This window comes from Liolophura sinensis, chromosome 6 (assembly GCF_032854445.1).
Source record: "Liolophura sinensis isolate JHLJ2023 chromosome 6, CUHK_Ljap_v2, whole genome shotgun sequence".
Taxonomy (NCBI): Eukaryota; Metazoa; Mollusca; class Polyplacophora; order Chitonida; family Chitonidae; genus Liolophura; species Liolophura sinensis.
The window spans coordinates 64,389,182-64,414,893 of NC_088300.1; the positions used below are offsets into that span (position 1 = coordinate 64,389,182).

The following is a 25,712-nucleotide window of genomic DNA, read 5'->3' on the forward strand; positions in this document are numbered from 1 at the left end:
TTAACGCCAGCCGCGAGTCGCTCATAGCAACCAGAAAACAGGTAATAACATCGCCAGCCTCTCTCTCATACCGGAAGCAGGTGTTCGCTTTGAGGTCAGCCGCGATCGCAAGGGCATCACAGTTTGGACGGGAGAAAGTGACGAATTATCCACGGGGTGTAGAAAAGACCAGTGCAAACATGTTTTACAAATTCAGTTCTCTGAATAATCGATTAGCACCGTCAACTCAGATGGCGGCATACTCGCCACAGGTGGGCAAATCTCCGCATGCGTTCATCACTTCCAACAACTGCAACAACAACAACATAAATATAACCAAGGATCTCGGCTATGATCTTTTAATATGGGGTTAGGCGTAGATCACAGCCGAGGAGTCTTCCGGGTTAAAATAGTGGTATTTAAAAACAGCTTAGCGTGTAGAAACTCCATTCCACAAAAATCTGTGCAAAATGAACCAATACATGCATTAACAGGGTAAAACTCATGTTCGCCAAGACATTCTCAGTTCTTCTGCCAACTTTTGTCACAATCTGTAGCCTTTAAGGGCGGTAAATCCAAGATAATTCACAGTTGTGACTTATGCTCATGTGCCGTGTCGAAATTGTGACTTAATAAATCAGGTTGTTGCTCGACACGCATGCCTAAGGGAGTGACGTCATTTGTCATCACCAGAGGGGTAATGCATGTTCGCTGTAAAGTCTACCAGTCAACTGCCGTCTATTTTTTGTGGAAGGTCTGTTGGTCAAGTGGTCTAGATGGTTGACGTGTATTGCTGGCGATTTGGTGCCTGACTCTGAGGTTGCTGGTTGTGTAGTTTCTCGCCATTGATTGTACATCATTGTTTCCAGTGTAGCCTAAAATAGGACATGTAAGTTTAATGTGATCTTTCAAGGAACCATAGATTTCCACAAGCTTCTCTCTTATAAACATTATTAAGTGTGTTTTAGCCCTGGATGACAACGCTCGTAGGGCCTTGCGTAGTCATGGATCTGTCCCTTTAAGCCCAGTAGGATGGATTGTAAAATTTCGGAAAACAGTCAATTACTAACTTATCTCACCCATCCAGTCATTCCTTTACAATGCTTAGGGTCCTAGGGCACCTGACTGTTAAAATCCCAAGATGTCGATCATCTCAAAGGTAAATATCCATCCATTGTTATTAAAGTTCCCCTCTGCGCTGACTTTTCATTTACAAAATGGCTGCCATCTACATGGCGCGAATGCGTGGCCATGCAGCTGGATACAAAACTATTCCCCCCTTTAGTTATGCTGGTTATTAAGTCCTTACGTTCTTATGCAATCATGTGTTGGCTCGTTTGAGTCCCATTTACTTTAAAGGCACAATTAGTGCATCAGGGAACCAAACTTGGACACAATGCGATTGTTTTGACATGCCTGACCTCCACAAATGAAGCCAGTATTGGTCAGCCGTTTCATATCCAGCTGCCTGGCTATGTATGTATGCCATGTAGATGACGGCCATTTCGTAAATGAAAAGTCAGCAGAGAGGGGGACTTTAATAAAAGTGGACGGGTATTTACCTATGGGATGATCGACATCTTGGGATTTTAACAGTCAGGTGCCCTAGGACCCTAATCTTTGTAAAGGAGTGGCTGAATGCGCGAGGTACGTTAATAATCAACTGTTTTCCGAAATTTTATGGTTCATCCTACCTGGTTAAAGGAGACTGATCCATGACTACACGAGGCCGTACGAGCGTTGTCATCCAGGGCTAAGTATGTTGATACCTAAATTTGAATTAAATGTAATGTTGAAAAATTCTTCCAGCACAGATCTTTGAATGCCAAAAAAAAAATTGGGCTGGTAACTTGGGCTGTTTAGACAAGGGTCCTTGGCCAAGCTTTTCCAAAAGAAAATAAGAACCTGCTGTTCAGTATAAATGCCTGTTTTCAATAAAGCTATGGATTTTGCTGCCTTTCTCCACCCTTGTACTGCTAATATTTATGCTCCATGCAAGGTACCCGCCTGTCCAACGCAAACCCACCATATTGTTATATAGCCCCATTTTGAAGTATACTAGCTCTATTTGAGCTCAGTAAATCATTGTCTGCAACCTTCACTCTATAGATGTTTGTTTATGTGTACAAATAATGTCTCTGTATGGAAGTACACTGACATCACGAATAACATAAGATTATATGTCGTAAAATAAGGATTTAAAGGGGTTAAAGATTGAAATATTTGTAAATGATAATTTTTGGGATTTTATTTTTACGTGCTAAGGTCAATTCACATTTTTAATGGAATGATGCGTAAGCATTTTGCGCATGAAAACCCAAAAATAACATCTCTTCTGTAAAGTGCTAAGAAGATTTGATAACATTCATTGTTTTCACATTTAGAATTCTCATTTTAATCATGCTTTATCTCTGTTTCCTGTTCTAACATCCTTATGCTTCAATAGTTGAAGAACAAATTGTGCTTTAAATATGATTCCAAGGTTCCAAATTGAAGTTGTTAGTAGTTAGAATTTTAATATCTGTTTTTATTTCAGGGACTGACACCATACATGGGAGACAGTGGGCCAATCACATACAGCAGCAAAACAGTTAAACTTTCTTCCACTGTGGAAAATGTAGTTCCAGCTGCTGGTCGTGGACTGGCTAGTTCAGCAACGGGGGCTGCATCGGGAGGAGTAGCAGGGGGTGCTAACGTTGCCCTTGTACCTGATGCCCCAGGCTATAAGAAAGTCATGGAACTGCAGAAACTTTTCTGTGTAAGCATCATGCAGAATGTGTTACTTTGATTAATTTTTCTTAAAGAAGAAAATTTAAATATCAATCAAATACCATTGAAAAGAGTATGCCTAAGAACTAGTCCTGAAGTCATCTGTGTTAGGAGGAGAATTGCCATCAGAAACCGCCGAAGTGCAGTTTGTATTTTTCCGCAGAACTCTTCTTCCCAGAAGGTAGCAAACAGTACAGCTTGTTTTCCGCTGGACAATTGGGAAACCGGAATGTTGGACGTATGTTCCGAGTTTACACGAACATGCTGGCAGGTTTAACGACTCTCATTGGCTGAGAGGCAACACACCCCCAGCATAAATTACAGGGTGTTTAAGATGGAGGACTTGGTGGACTCAGCAATTTATGCCAGCTTTGCCGTTTTCAGGCTTTACATCTGTGGCAAGGAAAAATTGCAAAATTATGCAGCAGGCACAACCAGATAGAAAAAAATGTGCTCTTTTCAGCCTATAGTGTCATTTTTTTAAGTTTTCTCCTCCTTTAAAATATCTCGTTTTCAATATGCTGTATATCTCCAATATTTATTTAGGATCTGACTCTTTAAATTGTACACCCTGGTTGAAGCCAAAGATAGTTATATGTAAGATTTCAAAATTGCAGTCTTCATATTACATTGACTTTTGTGCTCATCATATGAGTGTGGGTGGGGTATCATATCCTATGGCTTCAGCATGATGTTTTCTGTGAGGCAGCACTATACAGAAATTAACATTGGGACTAGTCTGCTACAAGAAGCTTGCTATATGACAGAAATTATTTATTTATTTGACTGGTGTTTTTATGCCATACTCAAGACTATTTGACTTATATGACAGCGCCCAGCGTTATGGTAGGAGATACCGGGCAGTAGCCGGAGGGGGAGGGCGAGGGGCAACCCACGACCATCCGCAGGGTTGCTGACAGATCTTCCCATGTGCGCAGAAATGTATGTTAAATGTGATGATAAACTTCAATCAAATAACCAAACATTGACTGTAACAATTGCCCTTTTTTTTTTCTTCTATTTTTTTTATGCTCTATCTCTCTTATCTCAGCAACAACATGGGTGGCTGTTGCAGTGTGAAAGCACTTCTACCATGAAGGCCTGGATTGTTTGTTTTTTATACACCAATATTTCAGATCATATTATGATATGGCAAAGTTGCCTGAGATCATTGAAAATAATCAGTTTTGTTATAAGTTTTTTAAGACTGTGAAAGTCATTGAAAACAAGTTTATTTTGGGAGGAGTTCTTGAAAGTGTTTGATTTTTCATCGTTAAGTATCATTATGTTATATAATTACAATAATATCCACTAATCTCCGCATGGAATTTTGTAATCAACCTGAATTCTCCTTGAAATTCGGTGAACATTTAGAATATTAGTTCCTTGAAAGACTTTGAAAAAGAGTTTCCTTCTTAGGTGGGGACCTTGGTATAGCGCTGTGTTTTTGTTCATAAACTTCTTCTTGTTAGCATTACATCTGGAGAGAAACATTTCATTTAAGAGTTAATAATTTGTTCCCTTTTTGTCCCTACCAGCAGGGTTTAGGCCAGTTGAAGACAATTATCATTGTTTAAAATTATACCCCTTCTTGTGATGATTTGGTTTTCGTATCAACATTACAGGTACATTTATTTGGAGAATGGTTTCAATTTAAGGTTTGAAGTAGGACAACCCTGTATATGTCGGTCATTATTGTCTGTTATTCTCTCTGCCATAATAGTTGTTATAAGGTTTTAAGTTTTTTGTTTTAGAGTATTTTGGTTTAATTAAGGCATATTTTATATTTATTTTGTTTTTTTTTTGTTTTTTTTTTTGTTTTTTTAAACAGAGAGATGATGGGAAGCTGGTATGGATGAAGAGAGGTGGTCGGGACATGGGAGGTTACTATGCAAGCATGGCCCTTATGATGGGAGGGCTAGGATACGCATTCTACATCATTTACAAGATGTCTGTGCCCAAGAAAGAGAATTAATGCTCGTGGACCCTAGGAATATTTTTTAATATTTAAGTTAGTAAATGCTGTCTTAGTTCTTCATTTTATATTTATGTTTAAATAAAATTAGATTGTTTTGAGTTGTATATTTATAAAGGAGTTTGATTTTGATAAACATGTGTACAATGTATTTGAGTGTTAATTAGATAGTGCTAGAGATGTGATATTATAAATAGCATTACATTTGTCATGACATTAATTTCATTATCGTTGTGTACTGGAAACCTGTTTGTTTACTTTCAGGTTATGATGCAGCCTACTTAGATGTTTTAGGAAAGCAGCAGTTATGAATGGAAAATCCATCTGCCTGTAACAGCCTATTTTCTGCCAAAAAAAAAAAAAGAAAAAAAAACCAAAATAACAGGAAAATGAGACACACCCAAAACTGGAACATTAAGATACACTTATGTGTCATGAAATTGAAACATAAATACAAACTGTTCTTAAAAAGCTGTAGGACCACATCAGCAATATTTATGATCTGTGTTGTTTGTAATGGATAATACAATTGTGTTTGTACATACAACTGTTTTTCTTCTTTACAATTTTCTCAATGTAGACCCATGTTTGTCTCAATATTAAAGAATTTGAACTTGAATTTGTCTCCTATTTTTACATGGTGTGGAGCTTAGCTAGGTTTCTGACATAGCATTTGCTGATGTTATGTTCTCCTGTCATTGACAAAAAGTAGAGCTTAACAGAATTTCCTTTTTTGGTTATCTCCAAACATTAATTTCAATGTAATCAAGGTCTTTTTCATTATCCTGAATTTAAAAAAAAAAAAAAAAAATTCCCTTCTCACCTGTCGTATATTTCCAGATAGGGTTTGCTTTCCCCAATCAAAGAATCTTCACAAAAATTCAAAGATTCACCAAAAATTCAAGGCCCAGTTTCACAAAACCTCATTAGTTAAATAAATACCTTAAATAGGCTATACCTGAGATTTTGGCCCAAGAATCAAATTTTTGCTATTATATGATAGCATCTGAAATAATTACCTTTCAAAATATATCGGGTGGCCTCCGTGGCTCAGTCGGTTAGCGCGCTAGTGCAGCGTAATGACCTAGGAGTCTCTCGCCAATGCGGTCGCTGTGAGTTCAAGTCCAGCTCATGCTGGCTTCCTCTCCAGCCGTACGTGGGAAGGTCTTTCAGCAACCTGCGGATGGTCGTGGGTTTCTCCCGGGCTCTGCCCGGTCTCCTCTCACCATAATGCTGGCCGCCGTCGTATAAGTGAAATATTCTTGAGTATGGCGTAAAACACCAATCAAATCAAATCAAATCAAATCAAAATATATCGGCCTAATCTGTGCCTGTGTTACTGATCGGTATTGGTAATAAAGTTAGTAAAATTTATGAAGTGGGTGGCATAACTTTCAGATATTAGAAACACTATAAATATGGTATGTTCCAGGCAAGATTTTCACATTTTCTGAAAGACATTTGTTAATAAATACAGAAATTTTAATTTCATATGGCGAATACTGATTTTTGCGAAATATCTCTGGTATAGCCTCTTCAAGTTGGTAGTTTCTTACCAGATTCCAGGATGGTGTGTGTTTTAAAATCTTAGTTCAAACACTTCAAAAATATGCTTATGAAATTACTTTAGCTGAAAACACTTAAGCAATGCGTTGAAACAAGGTCCAGCATTTTGGTAAAGCCACGTTCATATCATGGGATTTGTCAAATAGAACTCTACATGTGGAATGAAAAATAGGAAAGATCCATTTCGTAAGCTGTGTTCCATCGATGCGATTTGTCAAATGCTACATTTGCATTAAAACACAGCATGTTTGTGTTCATTTGAAAAGTCGATTTTAATGGGTTTGGTGTGAGAGACTGATTTCACTGATGCTCTTTACGCAATAAATAATATGAGTAGTGAGTTTTCTCGGGTGATTGATTAGCTTGTTTTAACTTGTGTGAGGAGAAGGTAAACAGGATGTTGTAGTGTGAAGTATATGATATTTCACTTCAATGAACACCTGATGTGGGTCTCCTAAACAAAAAATGTCAACACCCTTAAAGAACTACTATAGCATCAAGACTTGTCCGACTTAAAAGCAAGGTAAAATGAGAAGGATAGAGATAGTTGGCATTGCTTTCTTAACTTGTGTTAAACTCGCTCCAGTACCTGCAAGTTTGGAGGATAATACAGGAACAAAGTTTTCTGTCGTTTCCAATTTTGCCTGGTCTGACGCCATGCAACACTTGACGTCGCTCATCATTTTCAAACGCACATGACGTCATTCCAGCATAACTGCCTTACTCTGCCTGATTCGGGAATATTATCACGTCATATCACGAAAAATTTCCAGAAACTGCTGAGGATTTTGTTTTTAGGATTTTCCATTTATAGGGATTAACTAGTGGTATTCATCGTAAAATTTTTGTTTTTTTAACCGTTGTGCTGGCCATAGGTACCCTAGTTTCTCTTGCCACTGAAGTAACACTTTTACTTAACAACCTCACAATGTAAAATCATGCACTTGTATCAGTCTTATATCCAGTGTTCTCGCCACACTCAACCATACTCAAGTTTTGCCATAAGATTGTCTGCCTTGTCAGTTAAAGACACAGACCAGATGAAACGAGTCTACTGGTATTATTTGAATACCAGTAGAATGTGTGGTTCTGTACAAGTTGGTGTTGGTGGGGGGGGGGGGGGGGGGGGGGGGGGGGGGGGGCGGTAACTGAAAATCAAACGGCGAAATATTGCCCTCTTGGACTAAGGGAAGTAACCGATTTGTTTATGGGCGTTATTTCCCTTTAATCGCTGTTGCTATGCATTCAAACAACATGGCCGCCGTTTCACGTCAACAAGTACGTTTGACCTCTTCCAAGGTTTGACGTAGTTCTACCGACTTGAATTCTAATAGGGTTGGCTACATTGCGATTTCTAAAATATGGCAAAAACAGCTACGGTTCTCGATCAAGTGAGTGCATTAATTAAATATGTCGTTCAGTTAAACTGTGTTACGTGTGCACGCTTATCATTCAGCAGTTGTGAATGGATAGTGATATAGGGGCCTACGTATTAAATAAATCAAAATATGCGAGCAGCTTGTCAGTCATACAGTGCAACAGTTTACGAGGATATTATATGGTTATGAATCAAATGCATTGCATCCATGTATTTCTGTAGCTATGGGATAAAATGTACACATACTGTAGATATAGATTACAGCAGTAAATATCGATCTGGTGAACTTCATGTATAACAAATATTTACCCAGATGGTTAACATGTATACAAGTGTACAAGTTATGAAACGTCATGACGCTAGATTACATGTAATTAATAACTGTGATGAAGGATTCATTTGACTATGCAATTGTTTGTTCGTGCTAATAGGGACCTTTAGCACCATCTGGTCGATGGATTTGGAGAGATGAATCCAACTGTCTGGAGCTAGTAAGGTAAAGATTTTTACTGGAACTAAACCTGTTACAACAAAAAATAAATCTGGTTTATGTATTGTGGTAGCCAGTAGATACTGTTTTTATCCTACCGTCTTATCACCTTATACTTGCAGTATTGTGTATGTGGCAAATTTTTGTGTATCTACTGTGCCGATTTCTGTACGATACATTGGCCCTAAAGCAGTTAACAAGATTAATAAAGTAGCAGTATTTTTCAACTTCATAAATAAAGTAATTTTAGGTAATATTTTAATAATTTGGTTGGTGAGAGGATTTAACTGATTTACCTAACAGTTCCAATACAGGTGGGGAAAAACAAGAAAAAAAGAAGAGGAATAAAGGGTACAGATGCTGGAAAGAGAAATGACAGGTGAATAAAGAGGAATACATACAAATTGACAAGTAAAGATATACATATCAGCAGCTGCGTTGTCTTTTTTTTTTTATAAATATGTAGGATGAGTGAATGAATAATTATTATAAAAAAAAATTATTTTTGATATGCTTATGTGGTTTAGAGGACATTAAATTTGTGGATTAGAGTACATGTTATAGGCCTGATAATGCTGCTATCATTTCCATGAGACTGATTTTGTAAGAATAAAAATAAATCTTTTTTGTGTTGTGTTTACAGGTTTGGTGTTAATAGTTAAAATATCTCCAAAATCATCCTTATTTTTCAGACATGTTTACATACATGTATATACAGATGATCTAGTGCTTTATAAGGAGTGACATATGCATCATTGTTGCTTTTCTACTGTGATATAACAAATTGAAAAAAAACAATTTTGTTTCTTGAAGAACTGTATTGGGTTGAATTTTAGGATTGCATCCAGTGTGGCTAATAAGTCTTATGGTATGGGACGGATGTGAGAATCGAGCAAAATCACCCAGGCCCCAGATAAAACAGACATCAGACCATACAACTGTCATACTGGGAGATATCAAATGTAAGTAAGATGATCAATCAAATTTAGCCTTATAACTGAATTCAAGCATCTGTGATATTCATTTGTTTAGTTCTGACAAGAATGGGGATGAGTATGTAATACAGAATCGTGGATTATTAAGTTCACATATATATATAGTTACTCCATTTAATATTTAAGTAAATAAATATCAAGTTTACTTACAGCCCATGTAATGGTATTACTGTTATCTTGATTTAAAGAAAACCATTATTTGTCAGTGTTTATGAGCAAATGAGGCAGGAAGCACCTTGTATATACTGGTACTGAACAATAAGCTGCTGTATATGGTTTTAATTTCATATCACCATTCATGTTATAATATGGAACGTCCCCTTCTGTTAAAGCTGTGGCTACTGATATGCTGTCAGAGGTAGAGAGGATATCAAGCCCTTTTGAAGGCCTCTATGAGTAAGTAGCCAGTTTCACAGAATTATAAATGTTTATGTTTGCAGATGTATTTAACCATGCCTGTACATTTAATTTAAGCAATGGGTAACATTTAACTGATATATGTACATACAGGTATTTTAACTTTATATATCTCCACTGAATTCCAGTTTTAATGGATGGTGTGTGGTGCTATGTAAGAAATACTCATGCCATGAGACAGAGTTGCTAACTGAGAGATTTATGGCAGTATCATTAGGCTGTACAGTATCTTGGATTAGAATTGCTTAATAGTCATTCATGTTCCATTGAAATGTGGACTGGCACATGCTCATGCCCACTACTTTCATATTTCAACATGCTTGTTATAGTAACCCAATACAAACATGTAAAGGTCTCGGACTACATTCACTTTTAACTCCTTATCTTTTCTTGTTTTAGTGTTTGACGGTGTAAGTACAAAATGTGTTGAGATTATATCAATTGTCCAAAACAGTATACATGTATACTTTTTATTGTATCACATCAATATGACCATCACATGAACATCACTTTCAAAATGACTTTTAATTTTATATATATATATATATATATATATATATATATATATACATATATATATATATATATATATATATATATAAAATTGTGTGTGTTTAAATATTAAGTCATGCATCCAATATACATGCAGGAAATAGTTGAATATTTTTGTTTACTCATTTTGTGACACTTTCACTGTATACATGTACATGTATGCTGCTAGTTGTTGTTGTAAATCATGTAAGTGCACCAGAAGTATTAGAAAAAAAGTATTGGTATTCTTTGTAGTACTGGGTATTGTTGGCATCAACAAATGTTTAATTTCTAAACTGCTTGATGTATTAAATATTCATGGGACAGTCAGACTATACACAAATGACAAATAGAAAATTTTAACAAATTTGCATTACATGTGTATTTATAATAATAATTTAATTAGTGTTTGGAAACCTGAAAATGTATGCTATAAAGGAAAATATGAGATAACCAGTGACATTTACAGACCATCCCTTATGTGATGATAAAGTGATTGTAGTGTTACGTGTGTGTTAAGATACTTTTTTATTTTCTTTTACACAGCACAGAGCAGTTTGATGATTTCCTCTTGCACTTGTTAAGTTACTTCCACTGTTTCTTTGAAAAGGAGACACTACAAAACAAACCACAGGATATGTACATGTAAGTCTGTGATAGCAATGTCAAATTCCTTGTAATCAGACAGCATTCTGTTTTTTTTTTTTTTTTTTTTTTTTTTTTTTAAGAAAGGTATGTACTGTAATTTTTCAACCTTTTGGCTTCACATTCTGAAGGTTTTATTTTGTGTACACTAATAAAATTATACTTTTTGGGAAGCCCTGAAATTTGTCAATCCAGCCAATGTAGTTTTGTCTGTAAAATCAGTTTAAAAATATGAATAAATTGCATTGAAAGCTGTAGAAGTATTAGAGTACTTTGGATTGATTTGTATCTATTATATGTATATGTAAGTTAGAGAATTTGAAAGGAAATGGCATGTGCAAGTCTTGTTGGTAATAAACTTTGCTGTCTTCTTCGTAAAGTTAAAATTATTATACAGTATAAAGTTCTTCCCATCAAAAGTGCTTTCAACTGTTATTTGCCACATTGTTGAAAACAATGTGGTCATGTTCACAAACTATTGCCCTAGTGTTGGATTACTGTATAAAGTATTATGACTTTGAATTGATTTGTGTATTGAAAAGAAAGATGTTTTTTCACTCGTGTCACTTGGGAAACCTACATCAGCCATTAACTGGACTGATCTCTTGTACGCTTTCCAGCATTTGTAGATACATGTACATGTTTTCTGACGTTGAGTTTGTGTTTGTGCAGAGAGCCTAGCCTGTCTGACAAAAAGGCATATGCTGAGGCGTGCTGTAAGGTTGAGGTGGCTCTCAAGCTGTTAGGGAAGTCCTACTGTGTTCTGGTGCTAGGACTGGGACTGAAGTTTCACCATCACATGGCCTGTGGTCTGTAAGTTATAACAGTTGTCATCTGCATTAAAATTTAGAAAACTTACCTTTTATGTTAAAATCAAGATCAGGATTGATATCACAGTCTGCCTGGAGTCTTATTTAAGAGAGCTTTGTTTTCTTGTAGCTGGTATTCAAAGATCACAAAATAGTAAAGCACCATCTGCTATTGAGGTATAATCTTGTACAAGTCAGTGGACATAAGTATTTGTCACTTCCATAACATTGCGGCATTGTGCTTCGTGGATGTGTTTACTTTCATCTCTATTTACAGACATAGAAATATGTCAAACCTTTTACCCACAATAATGCTGGCCGCCGTCGTATAAGTGAAATATTTTGAGTACGACGTAAAACACCAATCAAAAAAAAAAAATCAAAAAAAATAAAACCTTTTACATGAAGTAGACTATAAGTTGTCATAAATACATTCATGACGTCATATCGTTGTCTGCTCTTACAGTTTGTTTGTAAACACTGTTTGACAAGATGGTTCAGAAAGGCAAACAGCTGAGTAGGGGAGAGAAAGAAAAATGATTGTAAAAGCATCATTTCATACTCCATGTAAATCAGAGTTGGCATGTATATTTGGGATTCCCAGGACGACAGTTACCAGCATTTTAAGTAAATTTCCATCAGAGAATAAAGTTAGAAACAAGCCCGAACCGGAAGGAAAAAATGTTTCCACTAAGAGATCACACGTCTCTTATTAGGCTTGCGAAATGTGACAGAAGATTAAATTTGACAGATGTGACCAACAAGCTAAATGAGGGGAAGGGTCATCAGTTTTGTCAGAAAACTGTGTCAAGAAAATTACAGCAAGCGGGGTGCAAAGAAGAAAATGGTGGTTCTTGAGATGAACAAGAAAATGTGTGTAAAATGGTGGAAGGAAAGGAGGAACTGGATGAATGATCTAGAGTGGAAAATTGTGATATTTTCTGATGAAAGTTGTGATAGGGACTGACAATCACATTTATGTATGGAGAAAACATGAAGTCAACAGTCCCCATGTTGTCTACCAGCCATCTTGGAGGAAGAAAACTAATGATCTGGGGCTGTGTCTGTTGTAATGATGTTGGAACATTAGTGGCGTGTGGATGGTAAGGTAAATGGTCAGAAATATATTGATATAATTGATAATAATTTATGGTGTATCATAGCGCACCATTTTCTTGGATGGTCATGCATCTACACATAGAGCTTGCATAGTTCGTGAATTTATGGAAAAAAATGAAATAAAAACTACTGAATGGCCAGAACAATCATCCGATCATTGGAAATATTTGTCTTAGACTGAAACAAGACCTTTGAGCAGTGGTTATGGTCAATCGAGACCAACCACCGCCGGTAGCAAAACATACCTCTTGAGTACGTCAGAAATTTATTCTCAAGTATCGATTCAAATCTCAATGTCAAATTCAAGAAGTGATACCCATGAAAGGTAATCTCACTAAATACTGAGGTAAGGTACATCTTCGTTTACCTTGAAACAACAGTTGAAGTTACTGATAAAAATGTCATACAGGGTGTCGCCAAGTAGGAAGTGACAAATTCTTATGTCCATTGACTGTAGAAAGAAATGAACATGCATAATACATGCATGTATTTCACCAGATTAATCCTCCTCTACTGAGGAGTTTTTTGTGAAGTTTGACTTCTTATCCAAAAAACTTAAGTGTTGGCATCAAAAGTAGTATTTTCATTTTTGCTTGCATTTCAAAGTTCATTTTTACTAACCATATTTTGGGCGAAAATGGTCATCTGTATGCATGACATCTCTTTTCTTTTTTTTTTCAATGCTCAGATCACGTGTGTCGTCCACACACAAAGACAGGAGCATGTATGAGGTGAGTTATCTTAAGTGCATTTTAACCCTGCCCTTTTCATAATTATTACAGTAATTAGTACACTATCATTTAAGGTAACTCACAACTTTTTATATTTGTATCTTCTCCTCTGACTATGGCATATCTCTGATTTTGTGGGCAACTTTGCCCGACTTGACATATCTGTACACCACAAACAAATACTGGAAAGTTCATGTCTAAAACATTTGTCAAATGTCAAATTTGTCCAGTATGTCCACTCTCCTCTCAACAAAAGCAAACTGCTCTGATTGCCATGTCTGTTTGATATTTTCATTCTGACAGTGATTTATACACGAGTAATTCAGCAAATTTTAAGGAAATTCTGAGTGTTAATTAGCAGTGAAGCAAAAATCTGTGTTTTATGTCCGGTTTGTAGTTTACGTATTAGACATAGTTAGTATTTGTTGGAGTGGATGAGCAAACTTTTTTGTTGATTTAATTTCAAGATCTTAGCACTATATAATTAGAGGATAATATCTGTGTATGACAGTCTCAATCAGTCTACTTTTTTGGTGAGGGTTCCCCACGAAAAAAAGTATTCCAGTGACCCTCATGTTACATTCAACATAATTTTATTCTCTTGATGAGTGTGCATATCACAGAGTGTGTGTAATTTTATTCTCTTGATGAGTGTACATATCACAGAGTGTGTGTAATTTTATTCTCTTGATGAGTGTACATATCACAGAGTGTGTGTAATTTTATTCTCTTGATGAGTGTACATATCACAGAGTGTGTGTAATTTTATTCTCTTGATGAGTGTGCATATCACAGAGTGTGTGTAATTTTATTCTCTTGATGAGTGTACATATCACAGAGTGTTTCATGTTAATGGAGGAATGTGGGACGAGCTAGATGGAAGGTCTAAATGCAGCAGAACGCATCGCTTTCATCTGTGACGTTGCATTGCATCTGTGCTTCATGTATGCATTCTGAGCACACATATACACCAGCAGTTGTGACGTGACAAAGGGATGCATTGTAACACTGTGCCTTAAGTTTGCTATGGTAAGAGTTATAAGGTGGCTTTCACGTGCGATCATTAAAATATGTTACTTTATATTTCTTGCAGACATTTTATTCTTTTTGCACTTTTGTGGTGTGGATTGCATTTCGACGACCAGACTTTGAAGTTGTCCGGAAAGAGATAGGCAGGTTTGTGCTACAAGTGTAACCTTCAAAAGTTCAAACGTGCAGGTACTAAAAGGTGTTTAAGGTCATCCTTGTTTAATTTGTGGAATGCCAGTTTCTTTATCATGGTATAGTGTAATGTCATTCACTGCCAGATATCATTTATTATACCTCTGGATAAAGGTGATTCCAAACACCAAACCAGAATGGACACAAGGTGCAGACTCAATCTTTCTTCCACCTATATACTGACTGCCATCGCATAAACAGACAGTTCTCAGTATGTAGTCAAAACAGTGATCAGATGAATGAATTACTGTAGTACTTGAAAAACTGAGACTATATTATTTCTGCTCCAGATTTGCATTTTGAGGAGGGGGTATTTGAACATGTCTACAGAGGCCGCCTATTACACTGTAGCAGGACAGCTAGGGTAGCAATGATTTGTTTTCATGTCTTTTTTTTCTACCTATTTCAGGATGTTGAGGTCAAACACATTTAACCCAGCAATAAGAGTGAAGAATGCACCTGAAGGTATGGTGATTTTAATTTTCTGTTTCAAAGTGAGCTGTTCATGCAGGCCTACTTGAGGAAGTTATAACAATGGGTGTGGTAGATTGTTGTTTTAGATTAAAACCACAAGTGCATAAAGCTCACTGTGGCAGAGTACTATACCTGCATATTGTGCAAGTTACTTTTGGTCTACTTTCATGTTTTGCTGAGGTCACTCTAAAGAGATCTAGAAGCATGTTGGAATTCAGTTATTTGTGGTATGACTTCTGTACAACCCTTAGCATACCAATTTGATAAAAAAAAAATACATTATTTATCTTAAAGGTATGCCTATAACATAGATCATGCCTTGATCCTCATTGTCAAGAAGTCCTAGCTGGCTCACCTAAAGCATTATCCTGGCCAAAACCACTTGGCCCTGGTCCAATTCGCATCACTCTTGCTGGATCTGATGCATTTATACTTTTGTTTTTAACTGGTATCTGGGAAAGTATGGCAGCTTACTGCAGGCACTCTAGTTTACACTCCCCCCCCCACCCCCCCCCCCCCCCACCCCATTATGGTGTAAGGTAAAAGTTATGGATTCTTGATTCAAATCACTGTAATGGGCCTCCATGGACAAGTGTATTAGCACGCCAGCACAGCGCAATGCCCCAGGAGTCTCCCACCAATGCGGTCAATGTGAGTTCAATCCCAGCTCATTTTCACCTGGTTCTGCCTGTTTTCCTTCCAGCATAATGCTGGTCACCCATGTATGTGTGAGTACGGCATAAAACACCAATCGAATAAATAAATAAATTCTCTGTGGCCATGGTGTGTTCTAATTGTACTGAATGTTTTGTTCTCCAGAGCCTAAGCCCCCACCCCCACCAGTTGAGGGTCAAGAGGAGCAGGTGGTGGAACTCGTCCAGCCAGTACCTGAAAAAAAACTCACACCTGCAGAGTATAGACGATTACATGGGTAACATAACCACTCACATTCTTTCAGCTTTTAATTTTTTTTTTAGACATGTTTAGTTTTTCTTCTGAAATGTTGAAATTTGTATTTTATGACAAAGGCTATCAAAATTAAATGGGTTGCAGTGCTTCACAAAAAATTAAGTGAGTTTCAGTGCTTTACAAAAAGTATAATTGCATTAGTGTACACAGAATAATGTCCTCAGAATATGCTTGAATTAACAGCTTACAAACATGTGCAAAAAGATTGAAGAATTACACTGTATCTGTTGTTTTTTATTTTTCTTTCTCCAGAAAACGACCAGCCATAAAATCCATAATTAAGTAAGTGTTGTCAGCTTGTGTTGTCAATTCTAAGCATGTATAGTATTTACTCTTTGAGTGATATACAAAGAGATAAATGTAAACATACATCTGCACTTTTGCTTGATCTTATTGTTTGATTTAAGGTGTGTCTAGTTTTCATTACAAAACAAGAAAAATGAAAATTTTTTTCAAGGAGGGAAGCTGTTTGAGGGAAGATACTGTATCCAATACTGAGATTTGTTGAGTTAGGTGCATTACTGGCTGAATTTTAACACATTGTCCTGCAAGATACTGTACAATTTTCACCTGAAGTTAAGCATTTTTCAAGTGACATATTTTGCTTGATTCTGATTGATTTATCCACCTTCTTGGACAATTTTAGAGTTTGTTGTGAAGTGATAAGATTATTTCTTATCAGAACTTTAGGTTGACATAAAAAGTGTTATTTTAAGTGCTTCTGAATGTGCATTTTTACACATTAAATTTTAGGTGGAATAAAGTAAGTAATGTTCCGACATGACAAGAATTTGTTCTTCACATAGTCTGTCTGTCCAAGAAGATAGTGCACTTGTTTGGAACACTTTGCTTGTGTTACAGTCAAAGGTCTCCAGCTATTGTGTCCATTTTACCCTCCCCTAAAGAAGAGGCTCACTGGCTGTTTCATAAGCACCACCCTGCACCACCAGGGTAAGTATAGTCCTACCAGGACCCAGGCATGTTAGAATGGGGTCTTAATTGGTTATTAATTCTGTCAAGTCAATAACCTGCAGACTCTACTCTCTCTACTCATTGTGATCTTGGTTCATAAAAAGTAGTTGATGACGCTCATTTGATCATTTGTGCGGACTGATGTTCGTTCAAAACTACCTTTCCAGTATGGTGTGCATATCTTCACAGTAGTGGGTGTAAGTCACTTGTGGGAAAGTGTGTCAGATTGGTGGTTCGGGATAAGTGCTCGACCAAGAATTAATTAAATAGGGACATGTATATATGTTTTGAGTGATTGGTAAGACATGGCAGTAAGACTTCACTATAAACTTTCCCAGATTTGACATCAACCTGCTTAAAACTACATGTAGGAGACACTGTCATGATATAACGGAGCTATAACTGATAGTTCTATACGTATGGTCAGTTTGATTGATGAAACCTGACAGTCTATCATGTAAAGTGGCATACGCCCTATGTGACATCACCAGTCACACCATTACTGGATCTCACAATTTACTGGATCAAAAAAAAAAAAGTCTAAATAAGTAAGCTGAACTACTTTCCTCCACAGTGTTTAATGTTCTTTCATATCACAGATATTTCACGTCACTGTTTTCTTTGCCTGTAAAACTATCCAGGGAGACATATTTGATCTTCCAGCTATCAAATACAGGTAGTTGAGAAGAGTTAGCAAAGAAAGTGTTTACCAAGTTTATCATCCTTAACTTCTTTTCCCTAATGCTGCCATACATGACCTTGACAAAGGCTGAAAGTGAAGGCCTCGTGTCATTTTAAAATGACATTTGTGTACCTCGTATGATAGTTAACCTTAATGCTGCCATGTCCTCAGATAGTATGTACTGTAACATTGCATGTTTTAGGACACTGCGTACAGACGGAGATGTTGACATGAGTGATGAGGACATACTGGAAAGACTGACAATTGACAAGACTACCTTCAAGTAAGAAATGCTGATGCTTTCTATATACATGTATTTATATCATGCACAGTTCAGTCACCAGCAGCAGATTTTCCCCTGATTACCTCATACCAATGCTCCACACTGCTCTACTCAGACCACTTTAGATGAAATGTCTTTGATCTAAAACTGAATGTTATTAGCCTGAATACATGGTGATGATGTGTTATCTTGTCTGTCATTTTGTACATGTGTATGCATTCTTTAGCCAGAGGTTGTCTTTGGCCAGAAACAATCTGTACAAATTTAGAGAGTCTATAATTTGCTCAAACCGCCATGTCTTGTTCCTCTCGGATTTTGGAGCATTGTAGAGTCAAAGTGGGCTTGGTTCACTTGGTTATCAAGGAACAACGATCACAAAAACAGTTGCATTTTTTAAAACATGAATGATGAGCACCACCAATGACGATAAGTTCTATGAATACAATTGTAAAAATTTAGATTAAAATATTTCTTGAATTGTTTTTAACAAAGAAACACACAAACATGGCAAACAATGGATGCCTGTTGACTGCATTTATCAAAAATGTCTGGTATAGCCTTTATGGTTACTGCACGGTTTCCTTCACCAATTACCCTGACCCTGTAATATTTTTATTGTTAAAGGATTGGTATACTAGGGGAGCCACTTGGCATGTTTAATCCTGTGACTTTGTCACCTGTTGGGGCAGAGAATGAGGAGGAGCAGGGTGAGGACGGCTCTGGGGACACTCAGTAAGTAGACTGCTCAGTGGCTTGTTGTGTATGTCAGAGTATGGCAGGCTATGCCATATGTACTAATATTACATGTATGTCTGCAAAAATTGGAATGTCCAGACCAGCTGTGTATATGTTCTTGTGTTCGCTTAGAAGAAACGGCTACCTTTAAATGACGAAATATGCACCGTCTCAGAGGACGTTCTGTGCTGATTCCAAATATGGTTGTCATGATTTTTTTTTTCTACTGTGAATAAACTGCAAATAAAGACTCACATTCCACGGTGGACTTTCTAGACAATATTTACTATTTGGCATTAAATGAAATTAATAAATCAGAATCTAAACTGCCATCAGTTAAGCCTGTGTAAATTAATCCTAAAATGTAAATAAAGAGCTTTTCCCAAAAAAAAAAAAATGGCTAATTTCAGCTCAGGTAGTTATGTCTTGTGGGTCAATTTTGTGAACTTAGCCGAATAAATATGCTTGTATAAATTTGTGTTTACTAAGTTTTATGTGGCGACACTGCTATGTGTTTTGTAGGGGAGATGTAGGGTCTGGATCAAATAAAACACCAACAGGTAAGACATGCTGTGTAACCTCTCTCGTTCATTTGATTGGTATTTTACACCGTACTCAAGAATATATTTTCTCATAAAGCGACTAGCCTAATGGTCATGATGGTGGGCATTATGTGATTGCGGTGGACCCTGGCAGTTTAAAAACCCAGCATTGTAAATATGATATCAAGAAATTGCTGCGTTCAAAGGAGATGCCATTCTGTTGTGTAAAGGAGATCAAGCAAAATTTTGTATATTCCTTTGTGTTTACAGAGCGAGTGAGTCGACAGCAGACTGCAGTATCACATGCAACCACGGAGGCATTGGACGATGAATGAAGACTTGATGCTACATCAGATTGATCCAGCCTTTTGTTTGATCTGTTCACATTTTGACTGTATGTAAAGAAAAAGTACACAATTTCTTCATCTCTTGTATAAAAATGTAAATGAGATAAATTTTTTATTTATTGTAAATAATTATTGCAGTTGGAGTGTGTTTTCATCTTTCCGTTCCTGGTAGATGTTGTTTGTTTACCCCTGTTTTCCTCCACTAATAAACCTGAAGAAAAAGCCTCAAATTCTAAAGAACGGCATTAAATACCTATCAATTAATCAACCTTTTCTCCAAGCGTATGTGGAAAAGGAGCAGTCTAATACATTTAACCAGAATGTCTCTTGGTAGTTCTTCAGTTACCACTGCTCTCACTGCTTGTGCGGCAAGGTGACAGTATAAAGCACGTGGATGACACGTGTGGCTGTTTACTGTCTAACATTCATTGAAGATCACTTGCCTTCCACCAATATTGTGTGCATATATTTACATCACATGTGGGAAAGTTCGTCATTAACTTACCAAAGGTTGGTGGTTTACCCCAGGCATTCTGGTTTCCTCCAACCGTAAAACTGACCATATTAGGTACAAAAATGCCTGAGTGTGACATAAAACAATCGAATATAAAAACTAAATCTTCATCTATCACGGGATTATACATAGAAGGATGGATGACAGAAGATGTATATGTATTTTCTGCCATGCACAAGGACCTATACAAACCCACCCCCTGCTATTAGTATTTCGTATACCCTGGATCTGCCTTGACACAAAGAAAATAGCTGAAAACGTACATCCTTTACAGTTACCCTACACTCTAAAACTTTATTATTGGTTAACAAAAATAGCAAAGGGTACATTCTGTCATCATTTACAACTGTGTATGTCAAAACAGTTTAAACTGTGGGTACTGCGTGACACTGAAAAACATACAACCTTCAATCTGTCATTACACATTTTATTGGTCAATATAAATAGCAAACATTGCATGTAAATCCTCAGTACAGTTTGACATAAAAAAATGATTTAAAACATACATTCTTAATACAGGAATTTACATAAGTTTTACTATAGGTCCATGAATATAGGACACATATAGGACACATGTTACATTGTCATCATTTACAACTGTGTACTTCAAAATAGTGTCAAGAATATAACTCAAATCGTATATCCTTTACATTAAAATGACTGGTCAAAATAAATAGCACAGGGTTCATTCTGTCACATAGTAGAGTGGTGTACATAAATACTGTAAACCCTGGACTTCCTTTGACTGAGAAAACTAGTATCCCAAAACGTACATTATCCTTTGCAGGAAATGTTCATTCATGTATGAATTTTGTAGTAATTTAATTATTGGTCAGTATAAAATAGCACATGGTAATTTCTCTCATTTACAGCTGTGCACGTCAAAATAGTTTCTGTTTGAGAAAAACTTGTGGCACTGACTACACTTCATCACATGTATCCTAGAATTCTGGACTTCTCGGTAATCCAACAGCTCCGTCTTGAGTCTTGGAGGTGTGGCAGCCGAGAGCAAGAAGTCCACATCATAGGTCAGAATGCACTCCACACAGATTTCAGTCAGTAAAGGGGGATGTCTCACCCCAGACCACTGTCCGTTCACATTTGGCGTCCAAGAATGCCACATGTCTTGTCTGTGATTACAACTGCCTAAAGCAGTTAAAATAGCCTTGGTACCTTGACTGCAGATTTTCTGCGGTGGTGAGACAAGTGGATTGCCACAGACAGTTACTGTCTTCAGCAAGGTTAATTTCAACAGGCACTGAGGCAACATTTTAAGCTTATTATTGTCCAGGTTAAGGTACCTCAAGTTAACAAGATATCCTATTGTGTGTGGTACAGATGACATTTCGTTGTGTGACAAATTCAACTGGTGTAACTGGCTTAAATATATGATCGACCAAGGTAACTCTTGGATGCAGTTGTGCGAAAGGTCCAGTACGGTCAAGTTTTGGAAATGCGCTATGCTGTGGGGTATGGTGTTGATATCAGTTTTCCGTACACATATTATGGATATTTTCTGTTTATCACTTTGAACATCAAGCAAGGCTGCTTCCAGCGAGGCACAGTCTGTAACCTGCCCAGAGTCAAAATAAAGATTTCTCCTTGGAAGTATTCGTGTGAAAAATGTTTGTATCGCGTTCCACAATCCCCAGGTATGGTCAGCGTTCGTGTGACCCATGCTGCCTCAAATTTACCCTAAGAGTTTCATATGTCAGAAAATCTGAAATCAAGGAACAGAATTTTTTTCTTTGTTAGTAGCTAAATGCTTATTAATCAAATGGGACCACATCTGCTACACTATAGGTAAGCTGTGACCTCTTGTTGGCAATTTGAATATATTGTACTTGTTATTACAAGGTGCCCGACACCAAGACACATCCAGGTAAATGTCCTTTTAGCACCAAAGACCATCAGTACATTACACATACTGCATACATGTTTTGTTACACAATACACAGGGTAAGTGTAAGAGTATAAAGTCCCTACCTGTAGTCAAGCCCTTTGCCTACCTTTTCACCACGGACAATCGCTGACCTGGCAGATTAATGGTTTCTGAGGTAGCCTAGCTGTCACCTCTGAGGTCACAGGTTCGAATCCAGCTCCTGTTGGATTTGATTGATGTTTTATGCCGTACTCAAGAATATTTTACTTTTACGATGACAGACAGCATTATGGTGGCAGGAAACCCATGACCATCTGCAAGTTTCTGCAACACCTTCCCACGTATGGCTGGAGAGGAATCCAGCATGAGTTGGACTTGAACTCACAACACCTGTATTGGTGAGCGGCTCCTGAGTCATCACGTCATGCTGGCTTCGCTAACCACCTTGGCCACAGAGCCCTCCCTCACCCTTCAGATTTAAGCCAGAAGGGTATCAGCTAGAAGCTCTATACAATGTGATACCTTGTCAGGCCTGAACTATAATACAGTCATTCCCCTGGATCTGCACTCAGTTTCCTCCACCCATAAACCTGACAGCTGACATATTTTATAAGTGAGATGTTCTGGGGTCGGACATAAAACTTTAACTAAACACAAATCCCTGGAATACATTACAGTTCACAAAAAATGAACTATCGTTATGTGAAGAGTCCAATTAAACAACAGTTCAGGTCGCGAACCAAGACAATTTCCCTGCATTCGCCCATGTTAACTGAATTTTCTGCCGTTGGTGACATTACATTTTCAATGATCTACCAAGCAAAATGAAGTCTTAAATAAACTTCCTTTTTAGTGTTCCTTGATGGTTCTCCAACTTACTGACGCACGGCAACGTTTCATGAATGAATACCGGTGTGTACGTCCACAATGGAATTATTCGACTGAGACAATCATCTGGATCACTTCTTAACTACTGACAGTCAGTGGAAAACAAGTGTTTCAAGTGGAAAGTTAGGGCGAATGGATCGGTTTCGTCTCTTGGGCCATGTCACTGCCAAGAAAACTAGTGATGAGACAATCACGTGCTGCTGTCGTCAGCAGATTGTTTGTAAACAGAAACGAAGGTCACGGGCATGCGCAGTGTCAGACTTCCAGGGTTGTTTACATGATGGCGGCCCCACATGAACTTCGATTTGATGACAATTTTGTGGATTTACCTGCGTTTTCTAGCCATCCCGGTGAAGAGGTTAAGCTAGAAAATGCCCCGAAAGATCCGCTTTACGACTTGATTGATTCAGATCGTTACATAAAGAGTTTAGGTATTCACAATTTTATAATAACGCTAGTGGACTAGCTGCTTGCGGCGAGCCGAGGGTAACGCCTACTCAGCCAAAGGCTACCCGCACACGTGGAAGAATGTCACACGCCCACGTGAAATTTACTTTAAAAAGATTTTAACCGAGTTTCCTATTTCTGTCTTATGATGTGCTGAAATAATAGCTAAATATATGTTATAGTGACACATTATATCCCATATTTACTGATCGATCACGACAAAATAACACTGAATGTGAAGAAGTCTAACTGACAGTGCCAACTCATGGGACTGTTTTCAAGCAAAAGTTATTTTATTATTTTTTTATTTGGTGTTTTTACGCCGAGTTATACTTAATTGGCTAATTTCGTGACTCAATTAGTAGTGAAGCATTTGGTTTACAGTACTCTGGTATATAGAGATATCTAGCCATATACATTTTTTATTTTTTATGCACCTATATAATTTTTCTGTTCACAGAGAATAAGTTGAGGAAATTAAAAGGTGGCAGTAAGAAAGAACCAACTGCTAAAGATATGATTTCATCCTTGGAGAAATCAAAAGAGGACCACTTCAGACGATTAGAGCAATTCAAGGAAGATTATGTGTCTAACTTTGTGTCGGATTCTTTAACATCTGATAATGATTCGTCTTTATCATACATTCAACGGAGGATTCACCCAGACAGAATAGCTATTGACCCAGAGGAACTGATGGAACTTTTGCAGGATAATGCAGTGGAGAAACAAGTCGAAAAGTCACAAATGGATAACAGTGACCAATCAATTCCAGGAAACAATGAAATACCTGCTGCAAATGTTTTATCAAATGTGACAGGCAGAGGTGAACTTTCTAGCCAACTGGAGGAAATGAAACCTCAAGCCAGTGAAAAAAGTAGCAGTGATCAAGCGGACTGAAAGATGACAGTAATTCAGGGTTTAATATGTTTTCATATAGGTTATGTGTGACAAAGCGACTTTGTTGTAGTTTGAACCAAGGACCTTTGGTTAATCTGCTCTTTTGCTAAGTGTTTCAGACTGAAGGAAATGTATTTGAACCCAGCTGTAGATAAGCATTACATCCCATCCGGTTACAGATGTAACCCTCCAGAAAGAAAGCGGCTGGGACACCAAAATTATGCCAACTCCAATTCAGTCTGCTTCACACTGGGGACCTCCTGGCATGGACTGTTCATGCATAATCATGTGACATGATGTGGTTTGATACATGTATACATACTCAATGAATTTTCATTAGCTATGAATAGTAACTGTGCCTTGACACTGGATATTCAGGTTTCTAAAATCATAATATGATGTACAGTGCTTTCTTTATATGTCAGGGTCTACTTCAACATTCAAAATGAAGACTGAGTACTAATAAACTACAAAACTGTAAACTTGAACTACTAACACAATTTGTTGAAATTGTTTTAGCGGTGTGGAACATTTTGGAATCTTTTTTTTTTTTTTTTTATTCATTTGTGTATAATATTTTTTCCCGAAGAAAAATGTACTGTTAGAGTATTTGAGCGTTGTTTAGGGATTATCATATTTGTGTGTACATGCTCATTTAGCATTTACTATCCCGGACAAGAGGTTAAAGCATCTGTCAAGTAATCAGGAGAAATGGGCTCAATTCTGTCAGTTTATACCTAGGACTTAGGAATTGTCATTGAATCCTTCTACAAGGACTGGCCAAGACTAGCCTCCAGCCTGTACAATACATACATGTATGGTGATGTTTTTTATCAGTCTGAACTTTTGATTTGATACCGTCACTTTGCCTGGGTTTCTTTATCCTAGTCTAAATGGCTGGAAGCATATTCCCAGATTACGTGGAATATCTGGAATTAAAAAATTTTCAGTTTCAGAATGTTGGTTTGGATCAGAAAGTGGCTTTTCGTTGTGGCAAAAGAAGGGGATTGATGCCTGCATTTAGTTGTTTGGCTTTACTGCCTCACTAAATTTACAATGGTGAAGCTGATCTCCTGGCTTCATTCACATCGCTGTTGAGATGTACGTATTATTTCCTGGTTACCAGAACAGTGACTATCGGCCCTGTCAGGAAGTGTTGAAAGCAATGTAAATGTCTGCAATGTTCCACACTGGGGCTGCAATCATTATGGATGAAGCTGTACCTGGTCGTGTGGGTGACCTGATAAGTTGGTCTCGATAATGTTCTGGAAATGAAGTCTCAACTTTTTTAAACATACATGTATTTTAGTAGTACATTGTAGTCATGTTAAGTGAGATTAAACGAGATTTATGTGACCTACTTTAGCCAGCCATATCAGAGTAAGAGTGTATAAGTCCATGTTGCCATGGCTAATAATCTACTGCTCTGCTAGCAGCCATATCAGAGTAAGAGTG

General features: G+C 37.3%; 3 protein-coding genes and 1 long non-coding RNA gene across 4 annotated transcripts; all 4 read left to right on the forward strand.

Moving 5' to 3' along the window:
- The first annotated feature begins 85 nt into the window (after positions 1 to 85).
- LOC135468821 (cytochrome c oxidase subunit 7A-related protein, mitochondrial-like) lies at positions 86 to 5,342 on the forward strand. The gene is made up of 4 exons (XM_064747263.1): positions 86 to 251; positions 2,516 to 2,737; positions 4,580 to 4,759; positions 4,988 to 5,342. Exons 1-3 carry the CDS (start codon positions 180 to 182, stop codon positions 4,721 to 4,723), a joined length of 438 nt encoding a protein of 145 aa, XP_064603333.1. The 5' UTR covers positions 86 to 179; the 3' UTR covers positions 4,724 to 4,759; positions 4,988 to 5,342.
- Positions 5,343 to 7,623: 2,281 nt separating this feature from the next.
- On the forward strand, positions 7,624 to 8,524 carry LOC135468497 (uncharacterized). The gene is made up of 3 exons (XR_010444229.1): positions 7,624 to 7,680; positions 8,099 to 8,163; positions 8,472 to 8,524. It is a non-coding gene; the product is annotated as an uncharacterized LOC135468497 (long non-coding RNA).
- A 3-nt stretch (positions 8,525 to 8,527) lies between these two features.
- On the forward strand, positions 8,528 to 19,728 carry LOC135468495 (protein phosphatase 1 regulatory subunit 36-like). The gene is made up of 15 exons (XM_064746777.1): positions 8,528 to 8,536; positions 8,994 to 9,119; positions 9,485 to 9,548; positions 10,647 to 10,745; positions 11,418 to 11,558; positions 13,362 to 13,404; positions 14,498 to 14,580; positions 15,035 to 15,090; positions 15,919 to 16,030; positions 16,321 to 16,350; positions 16,930 to 17,019; positions 17,925 to 18,005; positions 18,630 to 18,737; positions 19,263 to 19,300; positions 19,553 to 19,728. Exons 1-15 carry the CDS (start codon positions 8,530 to 8,532, stop codon positions 19,615 to 19,617), a joined length of 1,143 nt encoding a protein of 380 aa, XP_064602847.1. The 5' UTR covers positions 8,528 to 8,529; the 3' UTR covers positions 19,618 to 19,728.
- A 3,465-nt stretch (positions 19,729 to 23,193) lies between these two features.
- On the forward strand, positions 23,194 to 24,982 carry LOC135468995 (uncharacterized). Its single transcript, XM_064747508.1, has 2 exons — positions 23,194 to 23,344; positions 23,821 to 24,982. The coding sequence occupies exons 1-2, from the start codon at positions 23,194 to 23,196 to the stop codon at positions 24,255 to 24,257; spliced, it is 588 nt and encodes a 195-aa protein (XP_064603578.1). The 3' UTR covers positions 24,258 to 24,982.
- Positions 24,983 to 25,712: the final 730 nt, after the last annotated feature.